This window comes from Stegodyphus dumicola, chromosome 10 (genome assembly GCF_044657685.1).
Source record: "Stegodyphus dumicola isolate Sdum_Otavi_A_Nest chromosome 10, ASM4465768v1".
NCBI lineage: Eukaryota > Metazoa > Arthropoda > Arachnida > Araneae > Eresidae > Stegodyphus > Stegodyphus dumicola.
Genome location: NC_140777.1, coordinates 19,981,596 through 20,000,830, shown reverse-complemented (window position 1 = coordinate 20,000,830; position 19,235 = coordinate 19,981,596). Strand labels below are relative to the sequence as shown.

Genomic DNA, 19,235 nt, shown 5'->3' with positions numbered 1-19,235 from the left:
ACGATGATGCTACACATTGCCACATGTGTTCGATAAGTATTGAAACAGTACCTTAGAAATAGAGTCATCTCCTGTAACTGAGCAGTTTTATGCCCACCACGATACCCTTCAAAATTGGGACAAAGCTGGCCAAACTCGTAGTGTCACTTATGGGGTGCTCAAGGTCCAAGCCAATTTAAGAGACAGTCTTTCATCTTTGCCACAGGAAAATTCGTGGGCTTGTACTGAATAGGTCAGACAAGTGAGATTAGTAACAAAACAACAAGTCTTTCCACAAAAACACTCATCAGTTTAATTGTTTCATACAAGAAAGGAAAATGCATGAGAAAATAACACTAGTCCACAACCCTTTTATCTATCCTTAAAATATCTTTCTTCAATCCCATTTTTATTTCAAAGCTCTTTTAGAACTTCATCATGAAAGAGCTCTTGTTATATAGACCATTGTTTTAAGTCAGTATGTATAGTAACCATTTTTAAAGCAAATATTTTTCATAGCATATTGTACAGTCAAAAGTCGTTAATCCGGAATGATCTATAATCTAGACCTCAAAGCTACAAACTTTCTGCACATGTGTCAATGCATAATGCGTTCACGCATGCACATAATATGTTTACGCATGCGCATTTAACGTATAATGGACGGTATAAGCTAAGCTAAAATTATCTATTTCAGTTAATGTTGCAGATTGCATTGTCGCGGCGCGCAATGAACTGGAAGTTGATCTGTCAGCACTATCCTTATCTTCAGGGCAGATGTTTTCATTTTATTCAGCTTATAATTCCTTACTAAATGTAGTATTTCATCTCAATGTACTCCGTCTTTGATATGATTTAAATCAAATTCCTCGTCATTATAAATATCACGAATACACATCAAATAGTTTTCTGGTTGCAATTCTCTAATTTCGACTATGCGTAATGTATGCCTTACGCATGCGCACGTTGAAAGAAATGTTTAATAAAGTAAACAAATAAATATTAAGCTTTTTTTTTTTTTTTTTTTTTTTTTTTTTCTGTAAATTTTGATACAAAAAATGTGATTTTTTTTTTGTAAATATAGATCATAATTGCTCTTTATTTCATAAATTACGGTTTCATATTTTTAATTTTATAATTTCTGCATGCCATCTTACCAGATTTAAACTGATGATCTATAATCCGTCCGGAATCGCCGAAGTCCCGACGAGTCTGGATTAAAGACTTTTGACTGTATTTACTTGTATTCCCCCTCCTAGTTTTTTCCGCATATGATTTAAAATTTCTGATTTATGGTAACAATGTAAATGTATGCACAAATAGGAAAGCATTTTGTATGAGTAAAAGAATATTATTGAAATTGTTAAATGCTATGAAATACATAATATAATAATATTAGTGCTTTTTACGGTGCTATGTTTATCATCTAAGCCATTTCTTCAGAAGTATACACTACATATTTCCCCCTTCCTGTTTTCAAGCATTAAAATTAGTAGGAAAAGGATGGGAAATTCTAGAGTAAATTCGGCTTTTATCTTTACCAATTACATGCATGCAAAAAATAATACATAATGTAAGTGTTTAAAATTTTCTTTAGTCTTTTACACATGTTATAAATTTTTTTTGTTTTTTTATTAATAAAATAAGATTAAAATAATAAAAGAAAAATCCAAAAGTTTTCAGATTTTATATTACGCCGAAAGGTGCATCTTTTAATGTTTTGTGCGTTACCTTTTCTTATTAAATATCATATTCTTCGCACTTAAACTATAAAATTCAATTCAACAGCAGTATCACAAAATATTTAAAAGAGTATATTTTTAGAATTTCCAATACACAGGCTTGTGTGCTCATGATAAAAATATCCCCCCATACAGTATTGCCATTGCTTGCTTTGAAATCGTTGAGTTTGTTAATAAAAAATTCTTTAATGTCTGACAAAATATGAAACAGATAATAAAATAAATTCCAAATTAGGGCTTCCAGGTGCCTATATTAGGTGAAGGATTACGTTATTCAAAATTTGATGGCTCTAGGTACAGTTGTTTTATCACAATGCAAGAAACATACATACAATTATGCAGATTCTTCATTTTTTAATTTCTTTAAATATAACACATGGTGATAATATTTGGTGGCAGCAATTTGAAAAGTGAAACAGGACATTTAAAGTTTTTAATGCAAAATGCCAAAATGAAATTAATAGCCATTCTGGGCTAATAAATAGAAAAATTCTATTTTAAGAGCTTTAGACACTGAAGAAAACTACTGTGCAATGTAAAAATTTAAAGAAAATTATATGCAATCATAAGTATTTCATATTTACTCATTACAGAATTTTCTTGTTGCTGTTCCAAAAGAAAGGCATGCTATTTCAGAAAATATTTCAAACAAATCAGAAAGACTCTAATAAAATTAAAATCTATTTGTAATTTGAAGAAAGACACATATAAAAATATAACAAATAATATTTTATGCAGGCTAACTTTCTTTTACACATAAAAAATAATATATAATGTTAATATGATATAAATTTTTCAAAAACTTACCCCAAAAATTTTCTGAACAAACCAACCGTGATATGGTTTTAGTTTTTCTTCATAAGCTTTATTAAAGAATGGGACTAGATTGTCAGAATACTGTTCTTCTTTACTGTCATTTACTAGACAGGTGAGAAAGACATGAACATACTCTAAGGCCCTGAAATATTGTTGGATAACATATACAAATTTTGTTACAAAACTACTAAAAATCGCAAATGTACAAGGTGTGTGACACACACACACACACACACACAAAAAAGTACTTATAGAATCAGTTTTCTGCCACATTATCACCTTCAAAGTAGTCCCGCTCAGCATTCACATACTTCTGCATTCGGTGCTGCCATTGCTGGTAATAGTTCTGGAATGAGGTTTGTGGAAGGCTCTTCAGGAGATTCTCCTTTTTTGCCAGAACCTCTTCAGCTGAGGCAATGGGTTCCCTTCAAACAAGATTTAACTTTAGAAAATTAAAAAATGTTGCACAGAGCCAAATCAGGTGAATAAGGAGGATGCCCCATCACAATAATGCTTTTGCTGTTCAAAAATGCTTGACAGATAAGGCCACGTGAGCGGATGCTTTGTCCTGGTGCAACAGTCAACCATCATTCCGCAACTGTCACCTTTTTTTCCTAATTTTTTCAGTCTTTTTAGCACTTCAATGTAGTAGTATTGATCAACAGTCTGCCCACTGAAACCTACTCAATCATTACAAATCCAAACAGTTGTTGCAACTCCTACCTTTTTTTCAAGCTACAGTGTCTCTTTTTTTGTGTGTGTGTGTGTGCATATATGTATATGATAAAAATATAAAAGCAAATTTCTAATTTTAATTGGCTACTTCAAATTAGCATTTTTAATTAATATCTCAGCTGATTAAAGTCATACGAAGATGAGAATGGTATCAATGGATTCCGACGAATTTTTGAAATCAGGGGATATGTCTCTCAAAATTTAACTAACCGCCATTCCATAGATATTTGTGAAAACAGAAATCGGCGTGTAGCCAAATCCTTTAATATGGAAAAACCGAACAAAGGAAGTGAAAAAATTGCGTTGAATTTATCGTTTGGAAAAGCTATTATTATCTTGGCTAATTAAAATCATACGAAGATGAGAATGGTTAAAATGGCTTACCAGGAATTTCTGGAATCGAACGGTGTGTTTCACTAAACCCAGATGCGAACGGTTCGAGAGAAGATTATGTAACAAACAGACAGACGTGCATAAATTTTAATATACTAGAATAGAGGGCAAAAGCCCATTTTCATTCGGCGGGATTCAAAATTTGGACCAAACTACCGAGCTGCTCCCACTTTTGTTCAGCGGGATTTGAAAATTGGACTGAACTACCAGTGTTTAGCTATTTTACCCGGGCTGTGCTCGCTGTATTCACGTATGCATCCACAACATACTGCATACGTGTTAAACATGCAGAAAATCACGCAACCACCCATGCAGCCAGACTGTTCGCCGGGATTAGAAAGTTTTAATGAACTACCAGTTTTCAGCGATTTTACTCGGGCTGCATCCGCTTTATTCATGTATGCATCCAAAAGATACTGCATACACATTACACATGTGGAAAATCACGAAATCACCCATGCAACCAGCCCGCTTGCTGGGATTTGAAAGTTGGACTGAGCTACCAGTATTCAGCGATTTTACCCGAGCTGCACCCGCCTAATTCTCGTATACATTCTGTTACAAACAAACAGGCAGACGTGCACAATTTTTAATATACTAGATAACCTCTTTTATTTTTTATTTAATTTGTGCACTTCCTCTCTATGTCTTAAAAATAGTCTAAACTGCGTCACTCAAATTAATCATGTGATCCCATGTAATGCTTAATGCAGATACTTCTTGCCCAATCAAATAATTGTAAACCAAAACTTTTTAAGTCAAACTGAAACTTTTTGACTCCCTCCCTTCTTCCTCTGAATTGCTGCATCACTTTTCGCTTAAATTTTTCTTCTGGCCAGATGCTTAGTGGCTACCTTCTTTGTTCAAGGAATATGTGCTGAGCTAACAAAAATATAAGCCACGTAAGATGCTCATCCGCATGTGAACCAAATCTTGCAAATCCAGAATTGCTTTCCTCAATAATAAAATTATCTTGAATCCAGCCATGACTGTATTGTCAAGTTTCTTCACTAGACATTTATTATGCCACGGCCAAGTTCCAAATCATTCTTATCATGTCATTTAACCTGATCAAAAGTATTGCTTCCCACATAAAGAATACAGCATGTACATATGGGATCAATATAAAATATACATATAAGAATTATAGTTCCTTGACTGTATCAGATTCATATTGTAATTGTATTACCTTCAACTATACGCCATTCTTAGAATATTAAATCATGCATATATAACATCTGTTGTCTGACAGCCACATGAAATCTGCATTATAACTCTACTCGTGTTTCAAGGCAAACATGCCATTTTCCTGAAAACAATGAATTTTTATTTTTAAATAGTATTTGAAACTACAGTGAACAATATAATGTACCAACACATAGTTTAGCATAATAACACATAGTATAATTACATAGCTCTTCTTGAAGTTGATGATGGTAGTCAAAATTAAGCAAATGAACAGAACAATATAATGTACCAACACATAGTTTAGCATAATAACACATAGTATAATTACATAGCTCTTCTTGAAGTTGATGATGGTAGTCTTAAAATTAAGCAAATGAACAATCTTAATCTTGTGTTTGGCATTGATTTCATTGAAACTCTTATCAATTTGGAAGGCAAACACCTCTTCATCAGGAGTAAAAAATTAACATCCTGATGAAGAGGGACCTGCAGCTGTTCATCACCAAATTCATTTTTATTCTTTTCCTTTTGTTAAAAAAATTGCCACATTGCATTATGGTGGTTATACTAATAAATAAGTGAACATGAAAAAATGTCAAACTTGTGACAGTCATTCTAGCAGAAGGTTTATCTTCTTTACATAAACAGATATAAATAATAGATATAGCATATAAAAACTTTATATCGTTTATCGCAATTTTCACCATTGCATTGCTAGTGTTTATCGGTTTTCAAATAAATCGCACATCTTGACTTCCTTGATGCGTGGATCCTGTAACTTAGAATCTACCTTACTGCATACTATCTCGTGAGAGACTGGCCACAAATGATTATAATGTTTTCAAAATGCAATGAAAAAACAGAACTTATATTCTTCTTTACAAAACTTAAACTAACTCACAAAGAATTAAATGGGTTTAAATAAAACCAAGGCAAAATTACGATTGTGTTGTAACATGATGCTTATTCATTTTTCGAGCTAAATCACACTATCTGACAACAATTTATATGTATTAATAATATAACGAGCTCTGGAACAGTATTACAAATCTCTCATCTCTTTAATCTTCTTAGCAACTTTTTTTTTAATTATAAAATATTCCAGTTACTTGAGCTTTCTGGTTAGCCGAATGCCAGATACTCAAGCTTTCACTGCAATACAGAAGCAAGTTATTTCAGTTTACTGTAATCTTCTACATCACTTACTTATTCTTGTCCAGGCTTTCTTATCTTATCTAATCATTATTTCCTATCTTGTTCATTTGCAGTTTTGCAGCTGAGGATGGTGGTTCAGTAAAACCATCGAAACTAGTCCTGTGAAAATTTTGAAAATATAATGCTGATTTTTGTTGTTTGACCTCTGAATTAGTATAAGTGATATCAGTTTAATTTTTTCCAAGTTATAGAGAGACAAGTTTTTTTTATTATGGTTTAAAAATAATATCAGTAAGGTGGCCTCCGCTCTGGTCAATGCATTGAGATAGTCGTATTTTGAAATTTCTTTCCACTTTTTCCAGTATATCAACAGGTATGTTGTCGATAGCAGCATGAATATTGTTCTTCAGTTGAGCCAGGGTCTTTGGACATTAGAGATTTCAGATCGCCCCACAAAAAGAAATCGCACGGGGTTAAATCAGGTGAGCGAGCTGGCCACTGACGATCACCCCGTAAGGAGATAAGGCATCCAGTTAAATGTTCTCCAAAAAACCATGGTCCAATGATGCCTATTCTGGTCAATGTACACCAAACAGTCACACGTTCTGTATCGAGCGGCTGCTCAGGAAATTCTCGGGGATTCGTGCCACTCCATTATCGCATGTTTTGCTTAATGCATGCTGCAACTGGAAAGATGAAAATGAGCCTCATTGCTAAAGAACACAAGTGCTTCATGAGGCATATTGTCAACAACGGCTTTGCATGCATTTTTTCGTGAAAGAAAATCATGTGGATTAAGTTTTTGCACCACTCCTAATTTATATGGATGAAAATGTAGTACGTTGAAAAGTATGACCCCACAGCGAACGCGCGATCCTCTCTCATCCACTGCATGATTCCTAAATAAAAGACGTCCTTATTGAGGACACAATTAATTTTTACATAAATTTGTGTGATCAGTAATTTGACTGTATATCTGCCTGGCATACATCTCGGAGAAAAACATTATTGAATTTACACCTACTAATATTTAACTAAAAACCTACACGACACTAAACCTACACGACATAAAATGTTATAAAATGGTACTAAACCTACATGACATAAAATGTTAGATACTGCTCTTTTCAATGAGCGCCACCCCACCACTCTTCTCGGAATAAATGTCGCTTGATGGCACGTGTTTCAAATAAGAAAGTTCCCCTGCCCCACCCTTTATAATGAATAATGATTCACCAAGTTGGCATCAGGGATATAAAATATTAGTAGGTGTAAATTCAACAATGTTTTTCTCCGAGATGTATGCCAGGCAGATATACAGTCAAATTACTGATCACACAAATTTATGTAAAAATTAATTGTGTCCTCAATAAGGAAGTCTTTTATTTAGGAATCGGGACTCTCCACATGTTTATTATGGGAGGAAAAGAATTAAATAAGCATGAATAAAGTATACAAAAAAAAAACTGTTGGTGGCTTTGAGGTCTGGATTTTAGATCAAAATTTTAAAAAGATTTTGATTTTATAGATTTGCTGATTGCAGAGTCTACATTTTTCAAATCTGGAAATTCTGGATTTGAGGAAGTTAAAAATCCAGAATTCTGGCTATAATAGAACCACAATCACGCATGTAATATATAATTTCTATTTAATAATTTCTGAAGTGAATTTTAAGTACCTTCCATGAAAATTCATATAAATTAATTTCCAAGAATTAAGTATTGCAACAAAAAATAAATACCTTTTAAGCCATAGCAAAGCATCTATCCCTACTTTGAGATCTGTATTGTTCATTTCGTAAGAAATGATGTCACTCAGTGCTAGAAATTTTTCTTCATTACTGTGGTATATTTTGTATAATTTCTAAAATAAATAAAAGTAAGTTTAAAAAGTTATGCACACAGAAAAGAAGATAGAAATTATAAATTAAAGCTAGGAATCTATATATATGTTATATGTTTCAAAATACTATGCATGGTAAAAATAAAAGAAAAACTTTAATTCTTGCTTAAAATTCATACAATCTGCAGACTAAAATACTATGCTAACATTCTGACATGCTATACTAAATATATTTAATATATATATATATTTTTTTTAATTTAAAACAAGTTATTGTCAAGAGGCAAAAGTTCAACATGAAAACATGAGAAATTTTTTTTCAAAATTAATAAAACATTAAACAGAATATGCATAAAACATGCTTAAACCTCTGCGTTGGCAAGACCACTTTTGTCTGGTGATCTAATTGGTGACAGAAAGGGAAAGAAATTTTTAAATGTTAAAGACAGTAGTATTAATACAACCATATATAAAATTATAAAATAAAAATTTACTATATGATTAGCTTAATAATACTAATTCAGAAGTCAAACAACAAAATATCGCTAGCTTAATAATATTAACTTTACTTAGAGAGTATTTATTTTCCTAATGCTAATGCAAATATAACTGCAACCCTAATTTCAAAAAGTAATGTATTAATGTTAAAAAAATATAATAATCATACATATAAATAATTTTAGATTCACATTAAAAAAAGAAAAGTTACTTCTATATTTCCATTAATGTCGCTTTTTACTGGTATAAAAACAGATCCAAGTAAATCTGAAATATAATATTGCATCTTATTAGCTACAAAAATTGTACACTCAAAAAATATATACATAAAATGTAAAATAACATAAATGCACCCCCCCCCAAAAAAAAATAAACTTGGCTTTAAGATAGCTATAAATTTTTAATGAATTTAAAGCACTAAATTTACTTACAATAAATAGAAAAGTTACATTACTGCTTTAAAAAAACATAAACTACATTACTTGCATGAAGAATACACAGTGAAATTTCTCAAGATTACATTTCTAGATGAGTTTGATCCTCTATAAGGAAACAGGCACCACCTTATAGAGCAAATGTTTAATAATTACATGGGAGCAACTGCTCAATAATTACATGAGAGAGGTATCTGCCGATTCCTTGTTATCTTGTATTTACTTTAAAATTGATGAACACTAGGAAATTGCATAATTTGCTGAAAGCTAATTCAGAAAAAGAAAAAAAGTGACACAGACCGTTTTCTTTTCCCTTGATATGTTTATGGAGAAATTTTTGTCACAAAATTAGAGAATGTTGTTTCTTTGTTGCCATTAGTAATCATTTCATTTCATCTACTATCAGACCAAAGGTATGGACAAAATGATACTCAATATGTCATGGCGCAGCATAAAAAAATGCTTGGTATAGCTTTAAAACTCTCGCCACAATGGACAAGATATATCGTCTTCCAAGATTATTTGCTATATGGGCTACGCACGAGATAACTCGTCCTTTACCGAATGTTTTTCTATATTGTTGCCAGCATATCCAGTGACTTATCATTTTTTATATACATCCCAGTCCATGTTATGTTTTTATAAATTTCTACAAGATGGCATTACTCGCACAATTTTTAGAGCTCTCGTGCTATTTTCATATCCGAGCAACTCGTTATGTTTATCATTTGTTTTACATTTTTTAAGAAGAAAAATGAATAAATTAAAGCTTCTTTCAATTGATGAACCAATAAAGTATATCAATTTATCTGACAAAGAACTTTGTGATGACATTAATTCAGCCACAGAAAGCAGTTATAAATTTAATGATTGTGTTTCCGATTCAAACACTAAAGATACAAGTCATGACACTGAAGAAATTGCAGGAGATGAAATCAGTATGGAGTCACTTTAGTGTGCCACAGGCTTGAATACTGATGTTGAGAGAATAGAAAGTATTTCAAAAATTAGTGAAAGTGAAACTGATGATTCTGAAATAGTTTCCACATTATATGAACATGTAAAGTTGGTGCAAATTACACTCCAACTAATCATATTATTTTTCACAGTAGCAGTAATACAATGTATCTGACACATGCAGACCTCTCAGCCTCCTTGTGACCAACAGAATTTTTCAGTTATTTCTCACTACCAAAATTATGCAAAACCATTGTATCAGAAATCCACACATCATTGGAAGCCAGCTGATGTTGTAGAAATAGAGAAATTTTTAAGACTTATTTTTGCAATGGGACTCATCAAGAAATCTTGTCTCGAAGATTGTCAAGTGATTCAGTGTTAGCAACACTAATTTTTAGTGACAAAATGACAAGAGACTGATTCAAAACTTACTAGAGTTTTGACGCTTTAGCAATAATGAAGATGCCAGTAGAAATAGTCTTAGATAATTCTTAAACTTAGACAAGAAATACAATTTTTATTATTTTTTATATTTTTAAATCCTTATAGGGATCACTATTTATTATTGTAAGAAAAGATAGGCATGTAAAGGTATTTAATTAAGTAAAATAGTTTGAAAAGAATTTACATTTCATTTTAACTTTAGAGCTAAACTCTTAGTGCAGGGGGTAGGACAAAGGCGTGCCATTGTCATAATGAATGTGTTCATGGGAAAGTACCATTATTTTCATTGATTTGTTACCATAATCGTGAGTATAACCAATCCAAACTGCATATTGTATATTCCAATCTATAACGCGCACCTACAATTTCAAACAACATTTTTTAATTCTTAGGTACATTTGCCGCAAAACATGGACAATTTTCTTTACAAAAAAGCCTGAAAGAAACACCTGCGATGCTCTTACATTCTGAAGTCATTCATTCGAATTTTTTCCAGGTTTCAAATAATGGTACACTGAATTGACAAATGATAAGGGGAACAATATGCGTGTGGGGGAAATGCTCGAGGAAGTAAATAATTCTATGCACTTGAGTTAATTAAGTTGATTAATTAATACATCAACCTGACAAAGTTAATTAACCACATAAGTTAATTAATTAATAAATCAACCTGACAAAAATTTTCAGATAATGCCTATCTTAATGTTGACATATTGAATAATAATGACAATATTAACAATACCCTTCAAGCATATCTTAACCTGCGGCACACGCGCTGGGTATCTCATACCCGGAGGCTATTCTTTGTTCCTTATCTCAAAACCCCTTTTTTGGAAATGGACGAAACCTTTTGTAGCTGTATTCAAAGTCACAATAATGAAGCTGGGAAATCCGTAAAGTGACTTTTCGAATACTTTTCTAGGAATTGTACTGCAGGCGCATAGCCGGGGGGGGGGTGCCCTTGGGCGCCCGAACACCCTCCTGCTTCATCACTACCTATACTTAAAAAAAGTACTAATTAATTTTCAATAGATTCTTTCTTCAAACTTTTAAAATATTGCTTTCCAGCTTCCCAAAAACATTCATGTGATTAACAAAAAATGAACGGAAAGACTCTGATTTTCAATTTAGAAGTAAGATCTGGAAAAGTCAACCTTCCTCACCAAACAAGTGGCGGGAAAATGCTTCGAAGGTTAGGTGATACTTTCAACGCGTAAAGCTTTTGTTCTTTTACTGTTTTGAATAGCCCTCCGTATCTGGTCCTACTTTCCCTCTAGCTATTAAGCTTATGTCACTAAAGAAACAATAGCCCTTTCGTTTCGGACCAAAAGAAAATAAGTATTTACAAAAACAAAACAAAAAAATGATAAGCTGGGGTACTTCATTTTGAGATTTGCTACTTATTATCTAAATATAGCACAAAAGAGGGAAGGAAAGATAGTACAATTTTTTTGATTGATTGTTTTTTACATTAATTTCGAAATTCAGTTAAGTCAATAAGTATAGCATAAATATTAAACTTTTTTTTTTTTTTTTTTGAATAATGTAGAGAGCAAGTCAACTTTGTTGAATTCAATGCAATGAATTTGATTTTATTAGTCATCTAACAATTTAAATTATTGTTATTTAAAATGATTTAATAGGGTAGCTGTTAAATATGCAGATAGGTCATTCACTGCCAAGTAATTTATTTTATTTTATTATTAGCCCAAAGGGACAAATTTCCCAGAAGGGCTATTAATTTCATTTTGATACTTTGCGTTTGTTTAGTATAAACGTCGTTTCACTTTTCAAACTGTTGCCAGCAATATTAGAGCCCTTCATTATATTTAAAGAAATTAAATAATGAAGAATCTGAATGAATGTATGCATGTTTGCCGCATTGTGAAAACACGATACCTAGAGGCATCAAATTTTGAATAACATAGTCCTTTACTCGAATATGAGCATCTGGAAGAATCAATTTGGAATTTGTATTATTATCTATTTCCTGTTTTATAAAACTTTAACGAATTTTTGATTAACAAACTCACCCATTTCAAAACGAGCAATGGCAACACTGTACCGGGAGGGGGGAATTATCTCGAGCGCAAGAGACTGTGCATCGGAAATTTGAAAGGTATGCTCTTTTTAGTTTATTTGGGGTATTGCTGTTGAATTTAATTTTATGGTTTAAGTGCGAAGAACATGATATTTAATAAATAAAGGTAACACACAAAATTAAAAAAAAAAAAAAAAACATGCTCCTTTGTGCATAATATAAAATCTGAAAGCTTTCAGATTTATTTTGTGTGCAGCTGCGTTTGGGACAAATAATCAGATAATATTACTGATTAAAAGGAAATATAAAACACGAGAATTGAAATAGAATGAAAAATGTACATAGCCCATTAATGTGCAAAATGTATAAGATTGCTGAACAGTGCTAGTTCGACATAGGTTAAAATATCAGGAAACGAGCTTTTATTGTTTTTCTTGTGTATAAGGTAAATACAATCCTGTTTCCCTTAGAAAGTCCTCCACAAATAAGATGGCATCCATTCCCATAGACAAATAACATTTGTATGCTTTTCCGTACTGATTTCAACACACAGTAGCAAGCATATATGAAATACTAATTATAATGATAAAAATTTGATGTAATTGTAAGATCATATACATCATCGACATCAAGCCGAAACCACGAATCAACAACATCCCTTTTTAAGGGAAATAATTTTATTGGTATGGGCTTTATTTTGCAAAAATCGATGTTCTACACTATAGTTCTAACATATTTATCAAAAACAAATGTATTTTACTTTTTGATCATAATGCAAAACAGAAAAATAACATAAAAAATTAAATATTAATATTAAAGGGTATCACAGTTATCCTCGGAAGGGAATGCAAAAGTATGGTTCATTTACATCACATAATTAGATTCATGGCCTAAAATTTTAAAACTACAGTTATTAATTTTTAAATTCTATAGTGTAGAACATCGATTTTTGCAAAACTCTTAAAACTGCTTGTTTTTTTTTTTTTTTTTTTTTTCTTTTTCTTTTCAGTTTTAAAGCTTGTAAGGATTATATTAATTTTATTAACAGTTAAATTTTGAGTTAAACTTCCTTTCCTGTCAATTCTTAACTTCAACTTACCACTTCCGGCCAGAACGTAGTTTTAGAATCACGTCTGAATACATAATGAGGATGAGTGGTATTTAACCGCAAAGTTCTACTGTCTTAGTGAGAGAGATACCAGATATTCTGGCTGCATGCGTCCGCATTTTTAGGCTACTCTCTCGTAAGCTATTATTACGCTCAGCCGTACTTTAGGCCTTTGATAGTTTCGCAGTCAATCAGCATTCAGGGGCCAACTCTGTTAGAATTTTGATAGCTTCGGCTATATCTCTTTAGTTCAGATTAGTTTAGTTTGATTTTTCAAGCTCAAGTGTCGGCTTTATTGTACAACTCCAAGACTGAGTTCTGTGAAATCTTATTTGAATAATAAAGAGTCTTTTAACCCTTTCCAAGTTTAATTATTGTCTTACAAACTCAAGCTATTATTCGCTTACTAGTTCTTAAGATTCTTCACTTATAAGAATTACACAGTAGGGAATCCTACAAGTGAAGAGTCAAAAAAACAATGTAATAATAGTTTACTATTTCTTAATTAATTCTTCGAATGAAGAATAAGTTATCATCAAAATCAAATAGTTTTACTGAAAATGTGAATTTCAAACAATGTTCTACGAGCTCCAATTCCAGTGAGAGAGATACTAAGTATTCTGGATAGCACGCGTTTGCCTTTTTAGGCTACTCTCTCATAAGCTGTTATTATGCTCGGGCCGTACTTTAGGCCTTTGATAGCTTTGCAGTCTATTAACGTTAAGAGGCCAACTCTTTAGAATCTTGATAGCTTCGGCTTTATCTCTTTAGTTAATATTAGTTTAGTTTAATTCTCAGTTTCTTAAGTTCAAGCCCAAGTGTCTACTCCAAGACGGAGTTTTGTTAAACTTTAGTTGGAATAATAAAGGGTTATTTTATCCTTCTATCTTGTTGTTTCCTGTCACACAAACTCAAGCAGTTATTCGATTATCAGTTCTTAAGGTTCTTCACTTCCAACAGCAACTTAGAATTACACAGTGAGGATTCCTATAAGCTAAGCGTGTCGACGAATAGAACCGAGGCATTTTACTAAATTGCTGGAATCACTATACGAGGTCCAATTAGCCCTTGGGAATAAACTATGAGGGATCCGGCCAATTTGTTCATGAGAAAGCGAAAAGTAACGAATTAGATCTAAAGTCTATATTTTTCCTGCAAATTTCGCTATGTGTTGTGTTACCAGAAATAATGCTTTAACTTGCATTGAATTAATGCAAATCACTTAATATGGGATGCCCTGAAAAAAGAAAGCACAAATTAGAAAAAAAGTGCAAAAAAATTAGGTTTCTTTTCTCCAAACACTTGTACATTTTCTACAGGAAGCATTTCTGTTGTGGAAAATATTATGCAATATCCCCCCATTTGAAAATACTAACTGTTATATAATTATAGCAAACTTAATAATAGCTATAATTATAATGATAAAATAAATTTTTAATGCATTCAAAATTGCATGCGGTGTGTGCAATTGTGTATTTAAATGTATTTATCGAAACTGAAAAGTTTGATAAGTGGTAAAATTTTTCAATTTTTAATTACCTGCCACGCATCATTCTAAAGCAAATCTATCAATATAATGCTCATTGTGATTCTGTGTTTAATTACTATAAAACTAATTTAGAAATACCTTTACTTGACCATCTCAATTTCCATTTAAAATCTCAATTTTCAAGTTTAGAAAAGACTGCATCATCCCTGTTCTGCATACAGCCATCAGTTTGTGCTGATCGTGTAAATAAAATTGCGGTAAATGAGTTGAAGATTGTAGAGTCATTAGGTTTTTTTTTTTTTTTTTTTTTAGTCCAAAGGGGCTTTGTCCCTGAAGGACTATTGTTTTCGTTTTGCGATTTTGCGTCGGACTCATAAACGTCGGTTCACTTTTCAAACTGTTGCCACAAAATGTTAGAGTCCTGCATTATATTTGAAGAAATTAAATAATGAAAAATCTGCATAAATGATTGTCTATTTCTCGCATTGTGATAAAACAATGGTACATAGAGCCATCGAATTTTGAATGACGAAATCCTACTGCGAATATGGGCATCTGAAATCCCAAATTTGGAATTTGTTTTATTATAGATTTTATATTTTGTAAAACTTTAACGAATTTTTGATTTACAAACTCAATGCTTTAAAAGCGAGAAATGGCAACGTTATATAGGAAAAAAAAAAAAAATACTTTTATCTCCAGCTCGCGAGACTGTGTATATCGGAAATTCTAAAGATATGCTTAATTTAACATTATTTTGCGATATTGCTCTTGAACTGAATTTTATGGTTTAAGTGCAAAGAACATGATATTTAATAAATAAAGGTAACACTCAAAACGTTAAAAAAACGCCCCTTTGGACGTAATTTAAAATCTGAAACATTTCAGATTTTTTTTTTTTTTTTTTTTTTTATGCAGGAGTCATGTGAAAAAGGAGCAATGAACTCGCCGGGACTCGAACCACGGACCTCTTGAATTCGCATCGAGCATGCTGACCACTACACCGCGAAGGCTTGCTCAGAAGGCGGTAGAAATACCCTATATACTCCTCCTTTTAAAGGGCAACTGAAGTTTTGGGGACCCAATTGCCAAATCCTGGTAGTGAAGAATCATCATTCTCCACCTTTTATTTCAGGTGCCACTATAGAGACATTAGGTATTTTTTTAAAGCAGGAGAGATAAAAAATGAGCCATGCCCTCGTCAGGACTCGAATCACTGTCCTCTTGAATACGCTCTGAGCGTGCTGACCATTACACCACGAAGGCATGCTAAGAAGACGGGAGAAATGCCTTAGAAATTGATTTACCCTCTACGAAACTTCTAAACGAAGAGACGAAACATTGGCAACGGCATTTTATGTCTATTCCCAAAGCAAAGCTCCCAGGCACATCAGTTTTGGTTTTAAAAGCTTCGAATAAAATCTTTTTACCAAATACTAATGTGCTTTTGAACATAGCAACTACACTGCTGGTAATATCTTGCGAATGTTAACCTTCCGCAGGTGCTTTGAAAAGGTTAGAAAATTATAATAGAGGTACTCTGACGGAAGAGCGCAGAAATTCTTTGGTATTAAGGAACATTAATTATACCAAAGGAATATCAATTGACAAAATTATTGATATACGTATTTGCCAGTTTACAGTCACGGAAAGTGGAATTCGGGAATATTTTAAATGCCGAACCAAAATGAAAAAAGGCCAGAAAAATGTTTGCCTTCTTTTTCTTTTCTTTTTTTTTTTTTTTAATTTTTATTTGTAATTTAATTTCATGTCTAGAATAAATGATGTATTTACAACTTTTATGTATTTAATTCAATATCTTTATTATATACAACAGAAGTATGGATTTTATATATTTATTTATCTTTATTTTTGTATTATGTAACCAAAATAAAATGAATTTCATAATTTTTTAAATATTTTAATAATAATGTTTAATTAATTTTAAAATAGAAATATTGAGTTACGCATTTAATATGATTGTAAGGTAATAATTATAAATACGATAATGAAATGCAATATATCCATAATTATGTTACATAATTTTATTAACAAGATTCATAATATAATTATTATTTATATTAAGATAATTGCTATTAACACAATATATTCATCATGTAATAATTCCTATATACTTGAAGATGCTGTAATAGGTAGAACAGTATAGCCATAGGAGCCGTAACAGGCCCCCCCCCTTCCCCGCAATTTGAGCTGGCTACGCCCATGTACTGTTTGGGTATGTGACACCCGCACGCCTTCTCGCGTCTCTCAGATTTTCACCCTCAGTTTGTTAGTTAGTCAGCATGGAATGGAATCTAAGTTATGATAAAGAAATGGAAAAAGGTTGAGAAATATTCTAGAAACCATTTCATCAGATGATGAAACATTTAGAGAAGAGAAGGAAGAATTAATAGATGAAACACAACAGCAATTACAATTCATCAACAGACAGTGATACAGACACTGAATTAGATAGTGAATTAGAAAATCAATGAAACGATGAAAATTATGTTGGTAAAAATGGCTTGGCATGGAAGAAAAACAAATTCCGAACGAATGTTAGGACTGGTTCTAAAAGCATTATCTTTAAAATTCTAGGAAATGCTGGTTATTCGAAAGTGGAAGATTACTCAAATCAACGGTGGCAGCAAATCATGCGCCCTTTGAAACTAAAAGAAAAAATAATTTCAAGAGATTGCAACATGGAACTACTATCTAAAAAGATGAAAAACGTTTACAGAAGATGCACTGAGTGCCCTAAAAACAAGGACAGAAAGAAACTGTTTCTATGCGAGAGATGTAATATCAGTATCTGTATACAGCATATGTGTTTAGTCTGCCAGAGATGTGCAAAATAATCGTATGTTAAGTACTTACTTCATTTATTATATTCTTTAAAATATTCTAAAGTTCATTGTTTTTTATGTCAATCCACATTTACACTCATATTTATATTATTAATGTAATTTAAAATGTGTTAATTTCTTTCGGGTATGACATACCCAGCGCGCCTTCTCGTGTTCGTAATTTTGGTGCGCGTGCTTGCGGGTTAATGTTGTATTATCTTAATTCACAAAAACAGTAAGCTTCTGTACTTTTTAATCTCATCTATGACTAAAACTCTCTCCTTTTCTCTAGTCGATGTTAAAATATTTTCAGATTCATAAAATTCAATTAACGAAACTTAAATTTCTTAGAATGTCATTTACGCAGTGATACCTCTGATAAAACAAAGCAAAACCATTATCATAACCTATAAAACAGCAATCACTAGATACCATGTTAAAACTGATGAACAAATACTTTTTAAATATTCGTACAAAATTTATCACAGTTTGAACCATTTTTTTTAACCTTCACATAATATAATTGTGATTTTGGGTCAACTTACACATCACAGCTTAAACTGCAATACACTATGTTCTATATTTCTTCAGATACTCATAAATTATTAACCAAACTGGTTGATCTTTAGAATACGGTAACTGGTAGTTTGGCGACATTTTGGAGGCGATAAAGGTTACTACCTGGGACTTTGGTAATAATGTGAGCAGTACTCAGTTCCGATTACGCATTATTTTGTGTGGGGGAAATGAGAGATCATGGGATGTGTCATGTGATATTAATGGACGAATTACGGTTCTTTAATCGGAAAAGGGGGGAATTTGGACAAGTATCCGTGGATGTATATTATTTTGTATTAAGCTTCATTGTGTTGTGTGAAGTAGGGTTGAATAATTTTGGGATTGTATGGCGCTGTCTAAAGTAAATTGTAGATGTGATAAAGAGAATTTTTTTTTTATCAAATTCTATCAAATTCGGAAAAAAAATCGTTCAGTAATTTTATTGAATCCATAATAAAAGTGTATCCACCATGTAAGGAAGATTCGGAAGAAGATTAGGTTAGTTAGACTTTGTTAAGAAAGTGAGTAGTATTCAGTTCTGATTACGCATTATTTTGTGTGAGGGAAATGAGAGATCATGGGATATGTCATGTGATATTAATGGATGAATTACTGTTCTTTAATCGGGAAAAAATCTGGCAATTTTGTATTTGGCTTTATTCTGTGTTGTGTGAAATAGTGTTTGTGAATTTTTGGATCCCATGGCCGTAACTAAAGTGAATTCGAAATGGGTATTTAGTGGTATTGAAAAGGATAGTAATAAATGTTTTTTAAGGTTGTGCGAGAGAGAAATAAAGATATTTTATTATGTTATTTATTTTACCTGGTATCTTGCTTTGAAAGATAAGTATGATTTTAAAGATTCTGAAACAGAAGGAAGAAAAGTGTATCCGCCACATAATCAAGATTCTGAAGAAGATTAGGTGAGTTAGTATTTTTAATTATTTGAGGATATTATTTTTATGCATTGTTGTAAATGTAAGGTGGAAAGGAATTTGGTATTATTG

General features: G+C 32.0%; 1 protein-coding gene across 1 annotated transcript in view; it reads right to left on the bottom strand.

Moving 5' to 3' along the window:
- The window catches only part of LOC118204169 (glycolipid transfer protein), a 143,589-nt gene that overhangs the window by 122,028 nt on the left and 2,326 nt on the right, over positions 1–19,235 (bottom strand). The window contains exons 2-4 of the mRNA XM_085824706.1: positions 8,560–8,615; positions 7,750–7,871; positions 2,529–2,679 (exon numbers count right to left, since the gene is read on the bottom strand). Coding sequence (XP_085680832.1) covers positions 2,529–2,679; positions 7,750–7,871; positions 8,560–8,615 — 329 coding nt within the window. The remainder of the gene's footprint in view (positions 1–2,528; positions 2,680–7,749; positions 7,872–8,559; positions 8,616–19,235) is intronic.